General features: G+C 47.0%; 1 protein-coding gene across 1 annotated transcript in view; it reads left to right on the top strand.

Moving 5' to 3' along the window:
* The window catches only part of SLC9A9 (solute carrier family 9 member A9), a 364,826-nt gene that overhangs the window by 283,966 nt on the left and 63,207 nt on the right, over positions 1-17,653 (top strand). Inside the window, exon 14 of the mRNA XM_050965939.1 lies at positions 852-927. Coding sequence (XP_050821896.1) covers positions 852-927 — 76 coding nt within the window. The remainder of the gene's footprint in view (positions 1-851; positions 928-17,653) is intronic.

The following is a 17,653-nucleotide window of genomic DNA, read 5'->3' as shown; positions in this document are numbered from 1 at the left end:
TTTTAAAAAAAAACACAATATATACCTCAAACTTAAAGCCAAAGAGGAATAAAACTGTAATGGAGTGTGCTATTTGGAATGCCCATTCCCATTTCTATTCCCAACCTGTTGTTAATTTTTATGCTATTTTTCACATAACACCCAAAGTGTAACTAATTACCCATCTAGTAAATGAGGAGGTTGTAAATATATAATTCCAGACTGTGGCCATGATCCTGCAAGCTGTTCTGTAGGAGGCAGACCCGTGTGCCCATGCAGAGCCCGGCTGAAGTCAGCTTGCAGAATGGAGACCAATGTTTGGAATCCGTGCAGGAAAATACTGAAAACTATCTGTAGTCCCCAGTGGTGGTTCAGTTTTTGGGTGATTTTTATTTTTTCTTATCAAGCAAAGAGAAAAAATAGAAAGGAAACTAGTATCATAATTACTGGAATATTATGCTCCCTTTGGAATTACCTTTTTGTAAGCCATGAACAAATACCATCTGAGCTTGACAGGAGTAAACTGAAGTAATCCCACTACAGCAATTTAACAGAAATATCATTTTTATTGATCTCAGAATATAGTGCTTCTCAGCTGCTTAATAAAATTGGAATTGTTAATAAAAGTAAATGCTGATTTATTCCACTCGAGCACCAGCACAGCCAAGAGAAATGTGCTGGTGATCTGATTTGCCCATGAACGGATTCACATACTGAGATGAAATCTGAGCCAAACAGTTTTTTTTTTTTTAATAAAAAAAATGCAGGTAAATGTAATTTGGTTTGACAAGTATTTTTAATATCAAAACTTTGTTTTATTTATGTTTTTGAAAACCCTTTTGATTTTATATATGTATTTATTTTGCAGAGAGCAACTACTGCGGATAAGAACACAACCAAGGCTGAGAGTGCGTGGCTGTTCAGAATATGGTATGGGTTTGATCATAAGTATCCTTTTATTCGTATAAACCATGGACATTAGCTTCATTAAGCTTTTCCAATGTGCTCCGCATAAGAGTCCAAAGAGGTGATAGGGAGGGAGAGCGAATCAGGCTGGGAACACCTGCCCAGATCAAAGTTTCATCAATGTATTAAAATTAATTAATCTTAGTCTAATTCCAGGATATAAAATGTGCAGCAACGAGCCAGCTACAATGTTATTGTTCCAACTTGGGAGTGAATTCACTGCTCAGGAAAGTGAGACATTTAAGACCATATAAAGCCTGATTGTGGATGGCCCATATGCAAGTGAGCAAGGGCCCATGAAGTCTCCCTTGAGTCTCCCTGCACATAGTCCAGCCACAATCACCATCCCTGTACTCCCCTGGGCACAGAGTCTACTGTCTGCTTGTACATCTTGGTTCAGTAGCCATGCCAGAGAAGGTGCAGAAGGGGTGACGCATTGGCCCTGGTCACACCGCCCCAGCAGGCATCCAGAGGTGCATATTCCACACGCCCTGTTGGGGGAGGGGTAGCAGTGGGCACATTCTCTGAGGGGCTCCCAGAAACAGTGGGCCTTCCGAAGAAATAATGGCTGCTGGTGCTCCTGCTGGGGCAGAGCAGGGCCACTTTGCCTCCACACAGGCTGCACACTAGAGCCCACCGAGCCAGATTCTCCACAGCCATGCACCTTGTATCTCACCAACACCTGTGTAAAGTGGCTGTAACAAGCTATCATGCTGGCTTGGTATCGGTTTTACATGCACTTTGCACAGGTCTCAGTGGTACCCCATGATACAAAACAGTGGGGGAATCAGTGTTATAGAGCAGGTACCAATGCAGTGAAGATCACAGGAATCATTCTGTTGACTTCCATGGATACAGGATCAGGCACTAATTTGGTAACACCACCAATGTACCGCAGTGCTGCCAGCCAAACTCCTGCTGTTCCATCATGTTGCACCATACTGGAGCACAGAAAAACATTCATGCCATACATTTTCTTGTGTGTTTTTCTGGTGTGAGCACAAGCAAACTTGGATGAGAACATATTACAATTGATAAAGTGTTACTCCATAGCAATGCAGCTTCTTATTAGAACTCCAGTGAAATTATCTGTCAAAAAGTCTTCCAATAGGCAAGATTATTTGGTAAGAAATTTCTTTTGGTAAGAAATATAAATATACAGCCCCTAGTTTATCTATCCAGGCAGTTCTAAGGACCAAGAAGTTAGAATTAAAATGTTTCACTAGAACAGGCTTAAATTCACAGTTTTATACTTTCCAGGCACAGCGGAAAATAGCACATGCAATGCACTACAAAGGGGAAGAATGTTTTTAAAAAATAATACTAAATGCCGTCGTTGCTTGATTTAGATACGCACTGATCCCACTCCTTCAGAAAGAAGAGCCTATGCATCAGTAGGAAAGGGAGAACTGGGCAGAAAAGGAGACGGTTAAGAAAAAGGGAGAGAGAATGGGAAAAGAAAGTGAAGAGGGATGAGTGAAAGAGAAGGAAAAGAAGAAAATAAAGGAACTAGGAAGACAAAATAAAGGGGAAATAGGGTAGGGATAGAAGGGGAAGAAAGCAAGAACTAATGTAAAAAGAGCAGAAGACAGACCAAAGGGAAGGAAAGGGCTAGGGGAAAGGTGGACTTTAGGAGAAACAAGGACAAGGTCAGTGGGAAAAAAGGAAGGGAATAGTGGAGAGAAAGAGAAAGAAAAAATGGTGGGACAGGAGAGAGGTTAGTTGAATCTATAGTCCAGGTTGCTGTGAAGTAGCAGAGCAAGCCCCTCCACCATTCTTTTTGGAGATACCCTGCATAATATAGAAATCCCAAAGGAGGAAGCCTTGTAGATCTCCAATTCAGGACAATAGCCCTTTTTTTCTGCTCAGTTTAAAAAGTTTGACTTCCAAGGTGTTTACATTTCAAGAAAACATTGTGTTTCTAAGTGAATTTTTGGAGGGGTTCTCAAACCGAAAGCAAATTTACATCTTAAGTAGCAATCTGTCTTCTAGTCTGGTAATAATCTTGCTCCAGTGATCTCATTTTCAAAGACTGCAGCCCTGCCATTATCCTACAGGTATATTTTCATTTTAAAAAATATGACTTCTACATTTTTATTTATGCTGAAGACTTGTATTCAAATCCCTGTGGAGAAGGATGGTTCAACCCACTAATGCTTGGACTGACAGTTCTGAGCTTTTCTGCAGTGTGAGTCACTATTCTGCTTCTGAAATATGTTCCTATTCCTTAGAGAGAGAGAGACAAATTATCCAACCAAACTTTTCTTCAATATGTGTCCTTCTCTTAGCAATGTTACAAAGTTGTGCTGCTGAATTTAAAAGAAGAAATTAATACAATTGTCATGTAGTGCAGTATTTATGCCTAGTACAGGATTGCACAATACATTATGATAAAGCGTTCAAAGAAAAGGTGCTGAAAAGTAATCATCTGTCTGGTTACACACTTAAGAAGAGTCCATGCCTGTGACATTTCTGTGGCCTGACACTTGCTCTAAGGCACCAACACCCACTCTTCTGGTAATAACATCCCAATGTCTGTTTATTTCATGCGACAAGGCACAATTGCAGCAATCAAAAGTTGCCTTATTTCTTGCTGTCATTCTGAAAGATTTCCTACATTGACTTGGGGAATGTTTTAGGGACAACATTGTAAATTCAGCCACTGAGGGCCTGATCCAAAGCCAGTTTGAATCAATACAGGTCTTTTCATTTGCTCTAATTGACGTTGGATCTAGTCCTAGATCTCTAAGAAAAATACGTCTCTCTCTAACACTAAGACAAAGTAACATTAATATCAGAACAGTGAAAATTAAGAAGAAATAATTTGAGTATCTGGATACTCCCACTGAATCGTGCATTTCAACGCTGAGGTAAGTAAAGAACAAGACAAAACATTTGGTATCTTAATGTGGCTAAATGTCTGAGAGTCTGTCTCTGTGTTCATGTTTTTATAGCTTGGAGTGTATCACCATTTTGAGCTGTAATATAATACTAAAAACTGATGAGAAAGAAAAGTGGGTGTGTGCGAGGGGAAATACTAACTATTTCAAGAATATTTATTGAGGTAATAGAATTAATGTCCCAGCACTGTGTCATGTACATGATCTATTATGGTTGTTTCAGTTTCCTTCAAGGGCAGCCAGTGTATTTGCATTGAATATAGCAAGATTTAACTAAAAAATAGAAGTGCAAGTGGAGTTTTTGATTCTTTCCATTTTGGGTCACTAGCACATGAGGACTCAGTCCACAGAAAGGTTGGAGTGAAGGTGTTCACTCCAGGAGCATACCAGGAAAGGAACTGTGACTCAAGGAACCATCCTGGTGTGTTCTTGCTCCAGGGTGGTAGTAGTCTGCTGCTAACTGGTACCCACATCAGCTCCCCAACTACCATGGCTCCACCCATTCCCCACTTCTTAATCACTTGCTTCAAAAAGGTAGCATGCAGGTCTGCCACATCCACTTACTTCGGGTCTGGGTAGCCTGTGTAGCAGTGAAAGGGGGTTCTTTCCCCTCTACGGAGGTATACAGTGCAAGTCACAATCTAGCCCAAGGAATGATAACATTTTAGAGTAGTGACTTACAAAGAACATTTCCCTGTTGTTCAATTACCACTGGGGATACATACAACTTAACCAATCAATTTGGGTTAAACAGTCTTGTAGCAGATTCTTTATCCACTAAAATGTCCTTCTTTTTTCTTATGTTTGGGTAACTGCCATTTCCCCAACTGAGATCATTTTGCCCTCTCTGTGCTCACAATGACCCTCACTACCCATTCTGTGGCCTCACTCTGGAAGAAGAATACAGGCTTATCAGTGTCTGTAACCCACTACATAAAGAGAAGGACATAGTGATGGTGAAGGTGAAGGAATGGTTGAGGGGAAGAATGGAGTGTTTTAAAGGGGAAGAAAAGAGAGAGAACATAATACATGTTAATATACCAATACAATGCATACTTTGTACTTCTAATAGATGAGCTCTCTTGTCAACATAACACGTTAAAAGTTAGACTGAGGAACAACCGATACTGCAAGGCGAGGAAAAGATGCCCTGAGACTCCATAGAAGGAATGGAGTGAAGCCAATAAGAAGGGAAAGAGGAGGAAGACCAAAGGCAAGGGATACATAGTAATAGATATTGCATGTAATGGACCTGGTCTCAGACTCAGCCTACAGCCAGGACTGATATTTTCCTGACAAAGGCGTAGGGATGTGGCTGAGCCTGATGTGCCATTCCCACATTGGACAATAGAGCAGAGCATCCGCTATTCCTGCCTCAAATGTTATGGAGGGGAAGCAATGAGTGAGCATTTGCAACAGGAAGATAATTACAAAATATATGCAAAAGCCTGAGATGATGTGTGTTGGTGGAGCAGTGAATGCTGGGATTGTGGTGATTCAATGATAGGCCCATCTGTTTCTTGAGATAACTCTAGTGATTTCAATGGAAATTAGTCATAAATTCCTTTCAGAGCCTGGTTTAAATGCCTTCTCTTCTGAGTTTCTCTTACACATACTGTATTGAAGGTAGAAGGAGGAGGAGCCACGATCTCTTCCTTTACAAATATCTGTTGAATTTGAGGGTCCAAATTCCCTATTAGGCCAAAGGAAGCTGTGTTCAGGCATAGATATAGGAACACTAATTGAATAAATTAACTTTTCATGGAAAAGCTTACTTGAGTATTTCTGAAATTATTCACCATTCTGATGATTCTATCAGATTCTATCCTTTCAGAGTCTAAAGGAAAGTTATTTATCATCTTCCCTCTCCCCTTGAATCAGCTGAGAGGAATTGCATTGATTTTAAAGGCTTTCAAAGTTTATTCTGTTTAATTTAGTAGATCCTGTTTTCTTTTTCATCCCTCGCTATGGCTTGCGTATAGGCTAACGGTACATTTTTACTTCATAGGCAGTCATTAGAAGTGTGATTGAGAAGTTGTGAGCACGCAGAATAGCCTTTCTTTTGATTACCAAAAGCAATATTATGCATTCCAAAGGAGGGAGAACTGACAGCCAAAGGGAATTTCATCATCTTATGATCTTCAACTGATCCTTCCCTATATGATTACTTGTCATTGTCATGCCAGAGACAGATGCTTTGGAAAGAGATGGGGAGTTACTATAGCAATGTCTCTTGTATATAAATTTCTCCTTCCAGATAGAAATTGAGGGGCTTCCTAGTTACTAACATTTTTAGTTAGATAGTGGTGATATATTTCACTTATGTAGCACCTTTTTAATCTGAATGACACCAGACTGCTTTATTATTATTTGTTTGAATTGCAGTCGTGCCTAGGAGCTTCAGTCTGGGACCAGAATCTCATTGTGCTAGGTGCTGTACAAGCACAGAAACAGATGGCCCTTACCTCAGAGCTCACAAATGAAGTATAAAACAAGAGACAACTGAATATAAACTGACAAGGGAGTACAAGGAAACAATGAGCCAATATTGGTCAGCATGATTGGCAGTGGTCTGAGCTCACAAGCAGCCTAACCGTTGTCAAGTTTTTTGTAGGCATCATGGCAAAGAGGAGTTTGGAGGAGGACGTAGCTTTTCAGATGCTTCCATGAAGGAAATCTCAAGCTTGAAGATGCTTGTTTGAAAATCTAACAAGTGGGTGATGGTGACCTGGTTTAGGTCCTCTCTCATTCTCACCACTGACCTAGCTGACTAAACTTCACAGCCATGCAAAACAGGAATTTAGGGAAGGAAGCAAAGAACCCTTTACCCAGCTGCAGCTTACACAAGATTCAGGTATTCATATATCAGAGGTGGGTGCAGTATAAGAAACATGGATAGACTGAAAATTTCAGGCAGGCTGAAAAAAGACGGTTACTCACCTTTGTAACTGTTGTTCTTCGAGATGTGTTGCTCACATCCATTCCAGTTAGGTGTGCGCGCCGCGCGTGCACGTTCGTCGGAAACTTTTTACCCTAGCAACTCCAGTGGGCCGGCAGGTCGCCCCCTGGAGTGGCGCCGCCATGGCGCCCAATATATATCCCTGCCGGCCCACCCGCTCCTCAGTTCCTTCTTGCCGGCGACTCCGACAGTGGGGAAGGAGGGCGGGTGTGGAATGGATGTGAGCAACACATCTCGAAGAACAACAGTTACAAAGGTGAGTAACCGTCTTTTCTTCTTCGAGTGATTGCTCACATCCATTCCAGTTAGGTGAATCCCAAGCCATACCTAGGCGGTGGGGTCGGAGTGAGAAGTCGCGGCATGGAGCACAGCAGATCCGAAGGCCGCATCCTCTCTAGACTGCTGGACCAGGGCGTAGTGGGACGCGAAGGTGTGGACCGATGACCAGGTCGCTGCCCGACAGATTTCCTGGATGGGCACACGGGCGAGGAAAGCCAGCGACGACGCCTGCGCCCTGGTAGAATGCGCAGTCACACGGCCCGTAGGGACGTGGGCCAAGTCATAGCAGGTCCTGATGCAGGACGTTACCCAAGAGGATAACCTCTGGGAGGAGATAGGAAGCCCTTTCATGCGGTCCGCTACTGCCACGAAAAGCTGGGGGGATTTGCGGAAGGGCTTGGTCCTCTCCACGTAGAACGCGAGAGCCCTACGGACATCAAGCGAGTGGAGCTGCTGCTCCCTGCCTGAGGAGTGAGGTTTCGGGAAAAAAACCGGGAGGAATATCTCTTGGTTGACGTGGAAGGCTGAGACCACCTTGGGGAGAAAAGCAGGGTGTGGTCTCAGCTGCACCTTGTCCTTGTGGAAGACCGTGTATGGGGGGTCTACCACAAGAGCCCGGAGTTCCGACACCCGTCTAGCTGAGGTGATAGCTACTAGAAAGGCCGTCTTCCAAGAGAGGTAAAGCAGGGAGCAAGTAGCTAACGGCTCAAAGGGGGGCCCCATGAGTCGGGACAACACCAGGTTAAGATCCCAGGTTGGAGCAGGGGGACGGACGTTAGGGTATAAACGTTCCAGCCCCTTAAGGAATCTAGACACCGTCGGGTGGGAAAAAACAGAGTGACCATCCGCACCCGGGTGAAAGGTGGAGATAGCCGCTAGGTGGACTCGTAACGACGATATGGCCAGACCTTGCCCTTTGAGGGACCAAATGTAGTCTAAGATGTTGGCTACTGAAACTTCCATAGGGCGGAGATTTCTCTCCACGCACCAACAGGAGAAACGCTTCCATTTGGCCAAATACGTCGCCCTTGTGGACGGCTTTCTGCTGCCCAAGAGCACCTCCCTCACCGGCGTGGAACAGCGCAGCTCAGAGCCAGTCAGCCACGCAGGAGCCACGCCGCTAGGTGCAGCGACTGCAGGTCCGGGTGACAGAGGGTCCCGTGCTCCTGGGTAATCAGGTCCGGATGAAGGGGCAGGGGAACTGGGTCGGCTATGGCCAGGTCCAGCAGCATGGGGTACCAGTGCTGTCTGGGCCACGCCGGGGCTACCATGATCACATGAGCCCTGTCCCTGCGCACCTTCAGAAGGACCCTGTGGACCAACGGGAATGGGGGAAATGCATAGTACAGGTGGGTCGACCACTGGATGAGGAAGGCATCCGCTAACGACCCGGGTTCCCTGCCCTGAAAGGAGCAGAACGCTTGGCACTTCCTGTTCCCCTTGGCCGCGAAGAGGTCCACCCGGGGATAACCCCACCTCCGGAAGATGGAGAGGGCGACGTCCGGGCGAAGGGACCACTCGTGTGACAGGAAGGATCTGCTCAATCGATCCGCCAGCGTGTTCCGTACTCCGGGGAGGAAGGAAGCCATGAGGTGAATGGAGTGGGCTACACAAAAGTCCCAGAGTCGTATCGCCTCGTGGCACAGGGAGGAGGATCTGGTGCCGCCCTGCTTGTTGATATAATACATGGTCGTCGTGTTGTCGGTGAACACCGCAACACAACGACCCTGGAGCTGATGACAGAACGTTTGACAAGCAAGACGGACCGCTCTCAACTCCCGCATGTTGATGTGTAGCCCCACCTCCTCCTGGGACCACAGGCCCTGCGTCCTCAGGGTCCCTGCGTGGGCCCCCCAGCCGAGATCTGAGGCATCTGTTGTTAGGGACACCGAGGGCTGAGATGGGTGGAAGGGGAGACCCGCACACAACACTGACTGGTCCAGCCACCAGCCGAGAGAATCTAAGACCCTCTGGGGGATCGTGATTAACATATCTAGCGGCTGTCTTGTCGGCCTGTAATGACTGATGAGCCACAACTGGAGTGGCCTCATGCGGAGCCGAGCGTAATTGGTCACGAAAGTACAGGCCGCCATGTGGCCTAACAGGGTTAGACACGTCCTCACTGACGTCAGGGGGGCTGTCTGTAGTCGTTGCACGATTGCCGACAAGGCCTGGAACCGCTGCAATGGCAGCAAGGCCCTGCCCACAGTGGCGTCCAGGACGGCCCCGATGAATTCCACCCTTTGTGTGGGGGCCAGGGTGGACTTGTCTGTGTTCACCAAGAGGCCCAGAGTGGCGAACATGTCGGTGATCACACGGACATGGTTGCAGACTTGTTGTTCCGACGTACCCCGAATCAACCAATCGTCTAGATACGGGAACACGTGGATACGACTGCGCCGAAGCTGCGCCACAACAACTGCCATGCATTTCGTAAACACTCTCGGGGCCGTGGACAAGCCAAATGGGAGGACTGCAAATTGGTAATGCAGAGACCCCACAAGGAAGCGAAGGAAACGTCTGTGGGGTGGCCAGATAGCAATGTGGAAATACGCGTCCTGCATGTCGAGGGCGGCGTACCAGTCTCCCGGATCCAGGGATGGGATAATGGTCCCCAAGGAAACCATGCGGAACTTCAACTTCACCAGGTACTTGTTGAGCTCTCGCAGGTCGAGGATGGGCCTGAGGCCTCCCTTGGCCTTGGGGATCAGAAAGTAGCGGGAATAAAACCCCTTGCCTTGCTCGTTCTCCGGCACCGCCTCTATAGCCCCTTTGCGGAGGAGCGTCTGCACCTCCTGCCGAAGGAATTGCTCGTGAGAGGGGTCCCTGAAGAGGGACGAGGAAGGGGGGCGGGGAGGAGGAAATGAAACAAACTGCAGGCGGTATCCCGACTGCACCGTGCGTAAAACCCAGCGGTCTGATGTTATTAGGGACCACGCCGGGAGGAAAAAAGAAAGGCGGTTGGAAAACGGGGGGACAGGATCCAATGGGGAAACTGTTACTGCGCCCTCGGGCGCACCTTCAAAATGAAGGCTTGGGACCAGGCGGGGGCTTAGAGGAGCCTTGGTTTTGGCCCCCTTGGTTCCCCGAATGCCTGCGCCTTCCGTTCCTGCCGCGGCGCCTGTTAAGGTCCTGCCGCTGGCGGAACTGGAGATACGGCCTGCGCTGTTGTTGCTGTTGCTGCGGCCGGAAGGGTCTGCGCTGCGTCACTGGAGTGTGCATCCCCAGTGACCTCATGATGACGCGGTTGTCTTTTAGATTCTTTAGTCTAGGGTCTGTCTTATCCGAAAACAGCCCTTGGCCTTCAAAAGGAAGGTCCTGTATTGTGTGCTGGAGCTCCGGCGGAAGGCCGGAAACCTGCAGCCAGGAGAGGCGACGCATTGTTACACCCGACGCGAGGGTACGGGCAGCCGAATCCGCAGCGTCCAGAGAGGCTTGCAAGGACGTGCGTGCGACCCTCTTGCCTTCCTCTAAGATGGCCGCAAACTCCTGACGAGCGTCTTGTGGCAACAGCTCCTTGAATTTGTCTGCTGCCACCCAGGAGTTAAAGGCGTATCTACTTAACAGGGCCTGTTGGTTGGAGACCCTGAGTTGCAGCGCCCCCGCCGAGTACACCTTACGGCCGAGGAGGTCCATCCGCCTAGCCTCTCTGGATTTGGGGGCTGGAGCCTCCTGGCCATGACGCTCCTTATCATTGACAGATTGGACCACCAGGGAACACGGAGTCGGGTGTACGTGGAGGTACTCGTAGCCCTTAGAAGGAGCCATGTACTTCCTCTCGACGCCCTTCGCAGTGGGAGGAATGGAGGCCGGGGACTGCCAGATGGTGGTGGCGTTGGCCTGGATGGTCCGTATGAACGGCAGGGCGACCCTGGTGGGAGCGTCTGCGGAGAGGATGGTGACAATAGGGTCCTCTACCTCCGAGACCTCCTCGGCTTGTAGACTCAGGTTTTGGGCTACTCGCCGGAGGAGGTCCTGGTGCGCCCTGAGGTCCAGCGGGGGGGGGCTGTTGGAGGAGGTCCCAGCCACCGCTTCATCAGGGGAAGAAGATGAGGAGACCCCCGGCAAGAGGGTGTCTGAAGGGGGGTCTCCCTCGGCCCTCGCCTCTGCCTCAGGAGCCAAAGTGGAGTCCTGTTGCTTGGATCCTTCCTCCCCATCCGGGGAGGGAGGGGGGCGAGACAACGAGGCCTCAGGTGCCCTGCGCTCTGCAGTCGGCGGCCTAGCAGGGAGCTGTTGGGGGCCCTGGGCCTGATGATACGCCCAGGGTGTCCAGAAACCCCATTGCTGTGGGGCTGCGTCCTGCTGTGGAGGCTCGCTGAACAGCGCCGCCTGCCGGTCGGTGCCCAGCGCGTACCCACTGTCCGCCAGCGAAGACACGGACGGCTGCCTCGAGGGCCATGGCGGAGCGGACCCTGGATGGTAATGGTCCGCGCGGGCCGGCACGGGCGATCGTCTCGGTGCCGGGGACCGGTGCCGGGAGTCGTAACGGTGCCGGGAGCGGGACCGAGTTCTGCCACGGTGCCGGGATCTGGATCGGTACCGGGCGCCGCTTCGGTGCCGGGATCAGGACCTGCCACCGGTTCGGTACCGGGAGGTCGACCGGGACCGGGACCTGCCACCAGCTCGGCGCCGGGAGGTCGACCGGTGCGGCGAACGTCTGGATCGGCTCCTGGACTCGCGGTGCCGGTAACGGCGGCTGGAGTCCGACCGCGATCGTCTCGGTGTCGACCGGCGCCGCGAGTGCGACCGGTACCGCTGAGGGGAGCGGTGCCGGGACTGCGAGCGGCGGCGGGATCTGGAGCGACCCTGACGTCGGGACCTGGAGCGAGAACGAGAGTCCCGGGACGGTGCCGACATCATAGGCTTGCCTCTGGACACAACCCGCACCGGAGGTACCGGGGGTGGTAGCTGCGTGGGCTCGGTCAGGGCTATGAGGTCCCGTGCCGAGGCGAAGGCCTCTGGTGTAGATGGCACCACTATCTCAACCCCAGATGTCATGGGGGAGCTTGGCGGCACCGGACTCGACGGACCCGCCGGGCCCGGAGTCGACGGTGCCGGCGGCGCCGCGGCCGATACTGAGGCCGGGCGCTCCACTCGGGTGTGCCTGGCCGGAGTAGTGGACTTCGACGGCCTAGGCTCTGTCCCCGGTGCCGGAGAAGGTCGGTGCCGGGGAGTCTTCTCGGTGCCGGTGCGATCCGGTGCCGGCGCCGACATCACGGCCTGCGAAGCCGCCGGGTCAAGTGCCGCTTCCAGGAGGAGAGTCCGGAGCCTTTGATCCCTCTCCTTCTTAGTCCTTGGCTTAAAAGCCTTGCAGATGCGGCACTTGTCGGATCTATGCGATTCCCCCAGGCACTTCAGGCACGCGTCGTGGGGGTCGCTCGTGGGCATAGGCTTCTTGCAGGCCGCACACTGCTTGAAGCCCGGCGAACCAGGCATGAGCCCGGTGCCGGGTGCCGGGAAGGGCTAAGCCCCCGGCGAAAAACTATTTACAACTACTTAACACTTAACTACTACTATCTAACTAACAGTCTAATTAACAACTACAATAGAGATAACGATAGGAAAACAAGGAGAGCTAGGGACGTGGAGGACAGCTATGCCGCGCTCCACAGTTCCAACGACCGACACGGCGGTAAGAAGGAACTGAGGAGCGGGTGGGCCGGCAGGGATATATATTGGGCGCCATGGCGGCGCCACTCCAGGGGGCGACCTGCCGGCCCACTGGAGTTGCTAGGGTAAAAAGTTTCCGACGAACGTGCACGCGCGGCGCGCACACCTAACTGGAATGGATGTGAGCAATCACTCGAAGAAGAACCAGGATATGAGGTCTAACATGTCTGCTCTAGCAAAAAGAATCTTAAGACCTTTAATTGCCTGAAGTGGTCAGGATTTTGCTTTCAGTTCTCCTTCCAGGTGGCACTTAAAACTTCAAACTGCTGCATAACATCATTCTGGAGAACTAGTTTTGTTACTGACTTAGGGACCTATTCAGCTGCAAAGAAATCTGGCCACTGGAGCTCTTTAAGTCCCAGAAGTCTGCTGGCAATAGTCACACAGTGGACTGACCTATTCAGAGAGTGGGTTGGCCTGTTGTACAGGGTGAAAGTGGAACATTCTCCTGCTGTGTGGCTGGATCTTGGCGAAGAGAACTGACAGCTGGCTGCTCATGGAGCTCATGTAAATTAGTTCCTTGCCTCTTTGAGCAGCATTACTGAATATTCTTGTTCCATCCCATTCCCTCAGTCTGGGAACATTACAGTAGCCCTAGGACTGTGAAGCCCTGTAGGAGCAAGAGAGACATGGTCTATTCTCTTATCTTGAATGGTGCAGGGTGCAGGAAAGGAGATGGACCTCCCTCAATGCCAGTCACTGTAGTTGAGGTCAAATGGGAGCTCCTGCCACCATCGGTGTGAGGTTTCTTTCTCCCTCTCTCTATAACTACTATGATTACTTTTCATGGTGATAGCTCCTTGGGTTGAGGAACACCTCTTCTTTCTTTGTTAGCAGCTCCAACTCTGTAAGTGAGCTGCAGACTGTGAGATAATCTTTGGAATGGTCAACCATTTTCACTCTTCTCCTTAGCAGGCTGTCAACCAACCCAGAAAGAACTCATCCTCTGCATGGATGTCAGGGAAGCGCTGTCCCTAGGAAAAAGGAGAGCAATTGTGTAAAGCTTTATGTGGTTGTCACCAAGGAGAAGGGACCCCTCGAATACTGAGCAATTGCAGTGGCCAAGTATATCATAGAACTTTCTCATATACAGGATCTGCAGAGTCTGCTTTGGGTTCCATAGGGCCCCCAGAAACAATAGTATTAATAGCAACACTTGAAATAGCTCTTAACTTGCTTCAGAATTCATTCAACAACCTCTTCGTGGACACGCAATCTGGATTTAAAAAGCTGACAGTGAAAACTCTGTTCTTCGTTGTTGTGTAGAGAATCAGAAGATCTGATTTGGGGCCATCTCCTGGCCCTTTTCAAGGACACAAGACCGTAGAGGTCCTGCAAATTAACTTAATAAATAAACATGGATAATGATTAACACAAATAATAAGTGATCTCAGTTTGTCCACCATTTGGGAAAAAGAAATTTGGGATAAACAATTCTCCATTGAATATGAAGCTAAAGAGTTCTCATTTACAAAATTGCTCTTGTGTCAGTTCTCAATCTGTTTACATCCTGATAGTCTCATAGACAAGAGAGGGGAACAGTATTGCATTGTACGAGACATACTTTTAACCGTCAAGGTGTTTCTCCTGCATAACAAGTACACCTCTACCCCGATATAACGCTGTCCTCGGGAGCCAAAAAATCTTACTGCATTATAGGTGAAACCGCGTTATATGCCTGCTTTGATCTGCCAGAGTGCATGTCCCACCCCCCAGAGCACAGCTTTACCGTGTTATATCTGTATTCATGTTATATCGGGGTAGAGGTGTACAACTTTTTTTTCAAATTAGTTTGTCCTCAGTGTGATGTATGAAAACTGAGGACATTATTTATTTTAAACTTTGTTTTCAGTCTGCAGACTGAGTCAGAATTTAAAGCATAAGAAAGATTTGTGTAGATAAGATTGCATGTCCCCTGTAATATTGCTATTGCAGTGTACGCAGTTATTGCTTGGAAAGCATGCCCAAAAAGTCAGTAACTCTTCAGCGGTCATACTGCATCCAACCATACTAGCATTTCACTCAAAGCAATATAGTAGATATAAGGAGACAACAGGGCATGTTTAAATAGAAAACATTTAGGGATTATACATGTTTGTAGTTTAAAACCAGTATTTCTTAATATAGTTGTTTCAGTGTGTCTGTGTGTTCCATATAGCAAATTCATTTTGATTTCTCATCTGTTAATTTCTTAATAAGAACTCCAACTCCCCACCCCATATCTTAATAACCAGCTCACAGATACAAATGCACCCCAAACAGGAAGCTGCAAGAGGACTTTTCAGTGCTACCAAAACTTGCAACTATCTAGTCCCTATAATAGTAAGAATTTTTAAAAAGGGTGGGTGTGGGGAGACAGGGATGGAGAAGAATGGCATGACTTCAAAAAAGCCATTAAAGTCAAGTTTATTCTCTCCTTCTCTGGGTGTCCAAACTACCCATCATTCTTACTTCCTCCTAGGTCTGTCTCTCTCTTCTGAGTGGAGCTGTAAAGTCTTAGCAAACAAAGAAGCAGAGGTAAGGGCATGAACAATATTAGTGTTCCCACTGAAGATGGTGGTGTTTTTATTATGATTAGTTTGCCATTATTGAGAACCTGAGGGTTGCTGACATTTTCAGATAAATTCCCTGCTGTCTTGTAGGGGACAAGGGATAGAAACTAGAGTATGTCTTTGGTACCTGCGCCATAACATTTGGTGCATTTTCTATAGTGACTGGCCTATGTCCAGGTACTTGAATAGCAAGGAGAGCCACAAAAATCTGAGCACAAAACCACCACCGATTAGACATAATATTCAGTAAAGATGTCTAGAATTCATTCTCAGTTCCTTGAATCTGTGGAAATAGGTGATATTTTGGGATAGGCATAGGCATATTACACATAATGCCCAGTCAAAATTACTTAGGATTTTTTGCAAACCTAACCCTTGATAGTTAGTTTTAGAGAGGGAACTACTATAAATAATCTGACCGTATCTGTGCCAATGAAGACTTCCCCACCCTCCGCCAGAAAATCCATTGGCAGTGTCTGACATGGTTCTTGTAATATTCACAATGGAGTCCCAACAATGGAGGAAGTAATAAAACTTTCAAAGGGTCACACAAATATTCAAAAGTTATAATAGTTATCTAAACCTTTTGGGTAAGCAAACTTAAACTGGAAATCCCAGGAGAGTGAGCTTTCTTGAGGGCTTCTGGTACTTTCTACTTTTGCTCAGTCAGGAAATATTTCTGCGAGAGCCCCCAGGTCCTGCCTCCAATATCATTCACCAATTCCTAATTAAACCATGAAACTTTTTCAGTTTGGTTCAAGCCACTTCCCTACATTTAGCATGCAACATTCATGAATAAAGCCTTGCATAATCAGATCAGCTGCTGACACATGGCCCAAAAAAGAAAAAATTCAATATACAGAAACAGATAAATAGATTTTGTTCAAACTGAAAAAATCACCTTTGGGAAAATATTAAGAGTAAACATATTTATCACAAAAGAAATTTGGGAGTTTCTTTCCCAGAAAGATACTGCCAATGTGAAGAAAGCTCATAGAAACACGAGAAAAAAATATTAGAGTGCTGTGGTGACAAATTTAAAAGGACAGATTAAACATTAGTGATTTCATGAAAATGAATGGAGGACATAATAGTTATAAAAAAGGGAAGGCTTCCACAATCAAAGAAGGAGAGGAGTGACTAGACTAGAACAAGAGGTTGTAACTAGAAGTAATGAGATGAAGTTAAAAAAGTAAAAAATCAGACTTATTGTCAGTCTCTCACTCCTAACAGAAAGATTTAATAAACTGTGGAATGTTCTCCCATGGCAAACTGGAAGCCCAATTGTTTTGTACATTTAAAACAGAACTGACTAAAATAGCAAAAAAATATGTTATAGAGAACAAACCTGCATTGGCAAGAGAAGGGACTAGATCTATTAGATCTGTTCCATTTCTAATTTCTATCCTTTTATGGTTATATGAAATACCACCAAAATTAAGTTATTCTTGAAGTAGACTTTGTCAGACTGAAGACTTTTACATTGCTGCTAGAAAGCCATTACAGTGAATTTCTTGAACTCTAAAGTCTTCATAGTAATGTGCAGTGCTGCTGCCTTTGAAGGAATAAATAAAGGGACATATGGGGAAAACTTTATTGGATTTCAAGAAAATCAATGTTCAAAATAAACAATGAGTATTGCAGACATGGGACAGGTGGGAAAGGACAATTGAGTCATCATTATTGGGTTCTTAAAAGCCGGGCATGTTTTTGTATTAAAAAGAAATTCATAGAAGAGTCAGAAAATACATAAGCTTTTAAAGTTTTTTACTGAACTTTTTCTATCATCTTAAAGAGACAGGTATGGCCAAATACTATCCTCAAATCCTTGTGGATGTCCACTGATTTCAGACGGAGTTGCATGTTGGTAACTGAAAGCAGAATTTGACCCACAATCTGTAGTAGACAATATGATGTCCAATAGTTAGAATTTTTATTTAACAATATGATTCCCATGAGCTAGAGCATCTTCTACTTGTGCTATATAAGGCGTTCTCAAACAAAGACCACTTCTGTATACAGCAGTTGTCTAAGGGACTTCTCCCCTTCAGATCACAACTGTGTGGTCCACCTTCTGTTTGCAGCTTCATAACATTCTTGCGGTAACTATAGTAATATCAGGGAAGTATAATATAACATTTTAATTACAGCTGGCTAGAAACCAGAATTCCCATTTTGCAGGAAATTCCAAAATTTCTAAACAAATTCCACAGAAACAGAACAAAAAATGATATTTCAAAATTTCACACAGAATGGGAATTCTAAAATTTTGTTTTAAAATAGAAATATCACTTTGAAATATTACCAAGGCTGCTCGGGAGGGGAGCTAGGCAGTTTGGGAAGCCAGG

Source organism: Gopherus flavomarginatus, chromosome 8, assembly GCF_025201925.1.
Source record: "Gopherus flavomarginatus isolate rGopFla2 chromosome 8, rGopFla2.mat.asm, whole genome shotgun sequence".
NCBI classification, from domain to species: domain Eukaryota; kingdom Metazoa; phylum Chordata; order Testudines; family Testudinidae; genus Gopherus; species Gopherus flavomarginatus.
The sequence above is the reverse complement of the archived record's forward strand: the minus strand, read 5'-3'. Positions and strand labels throughout refer to the sequence as shown.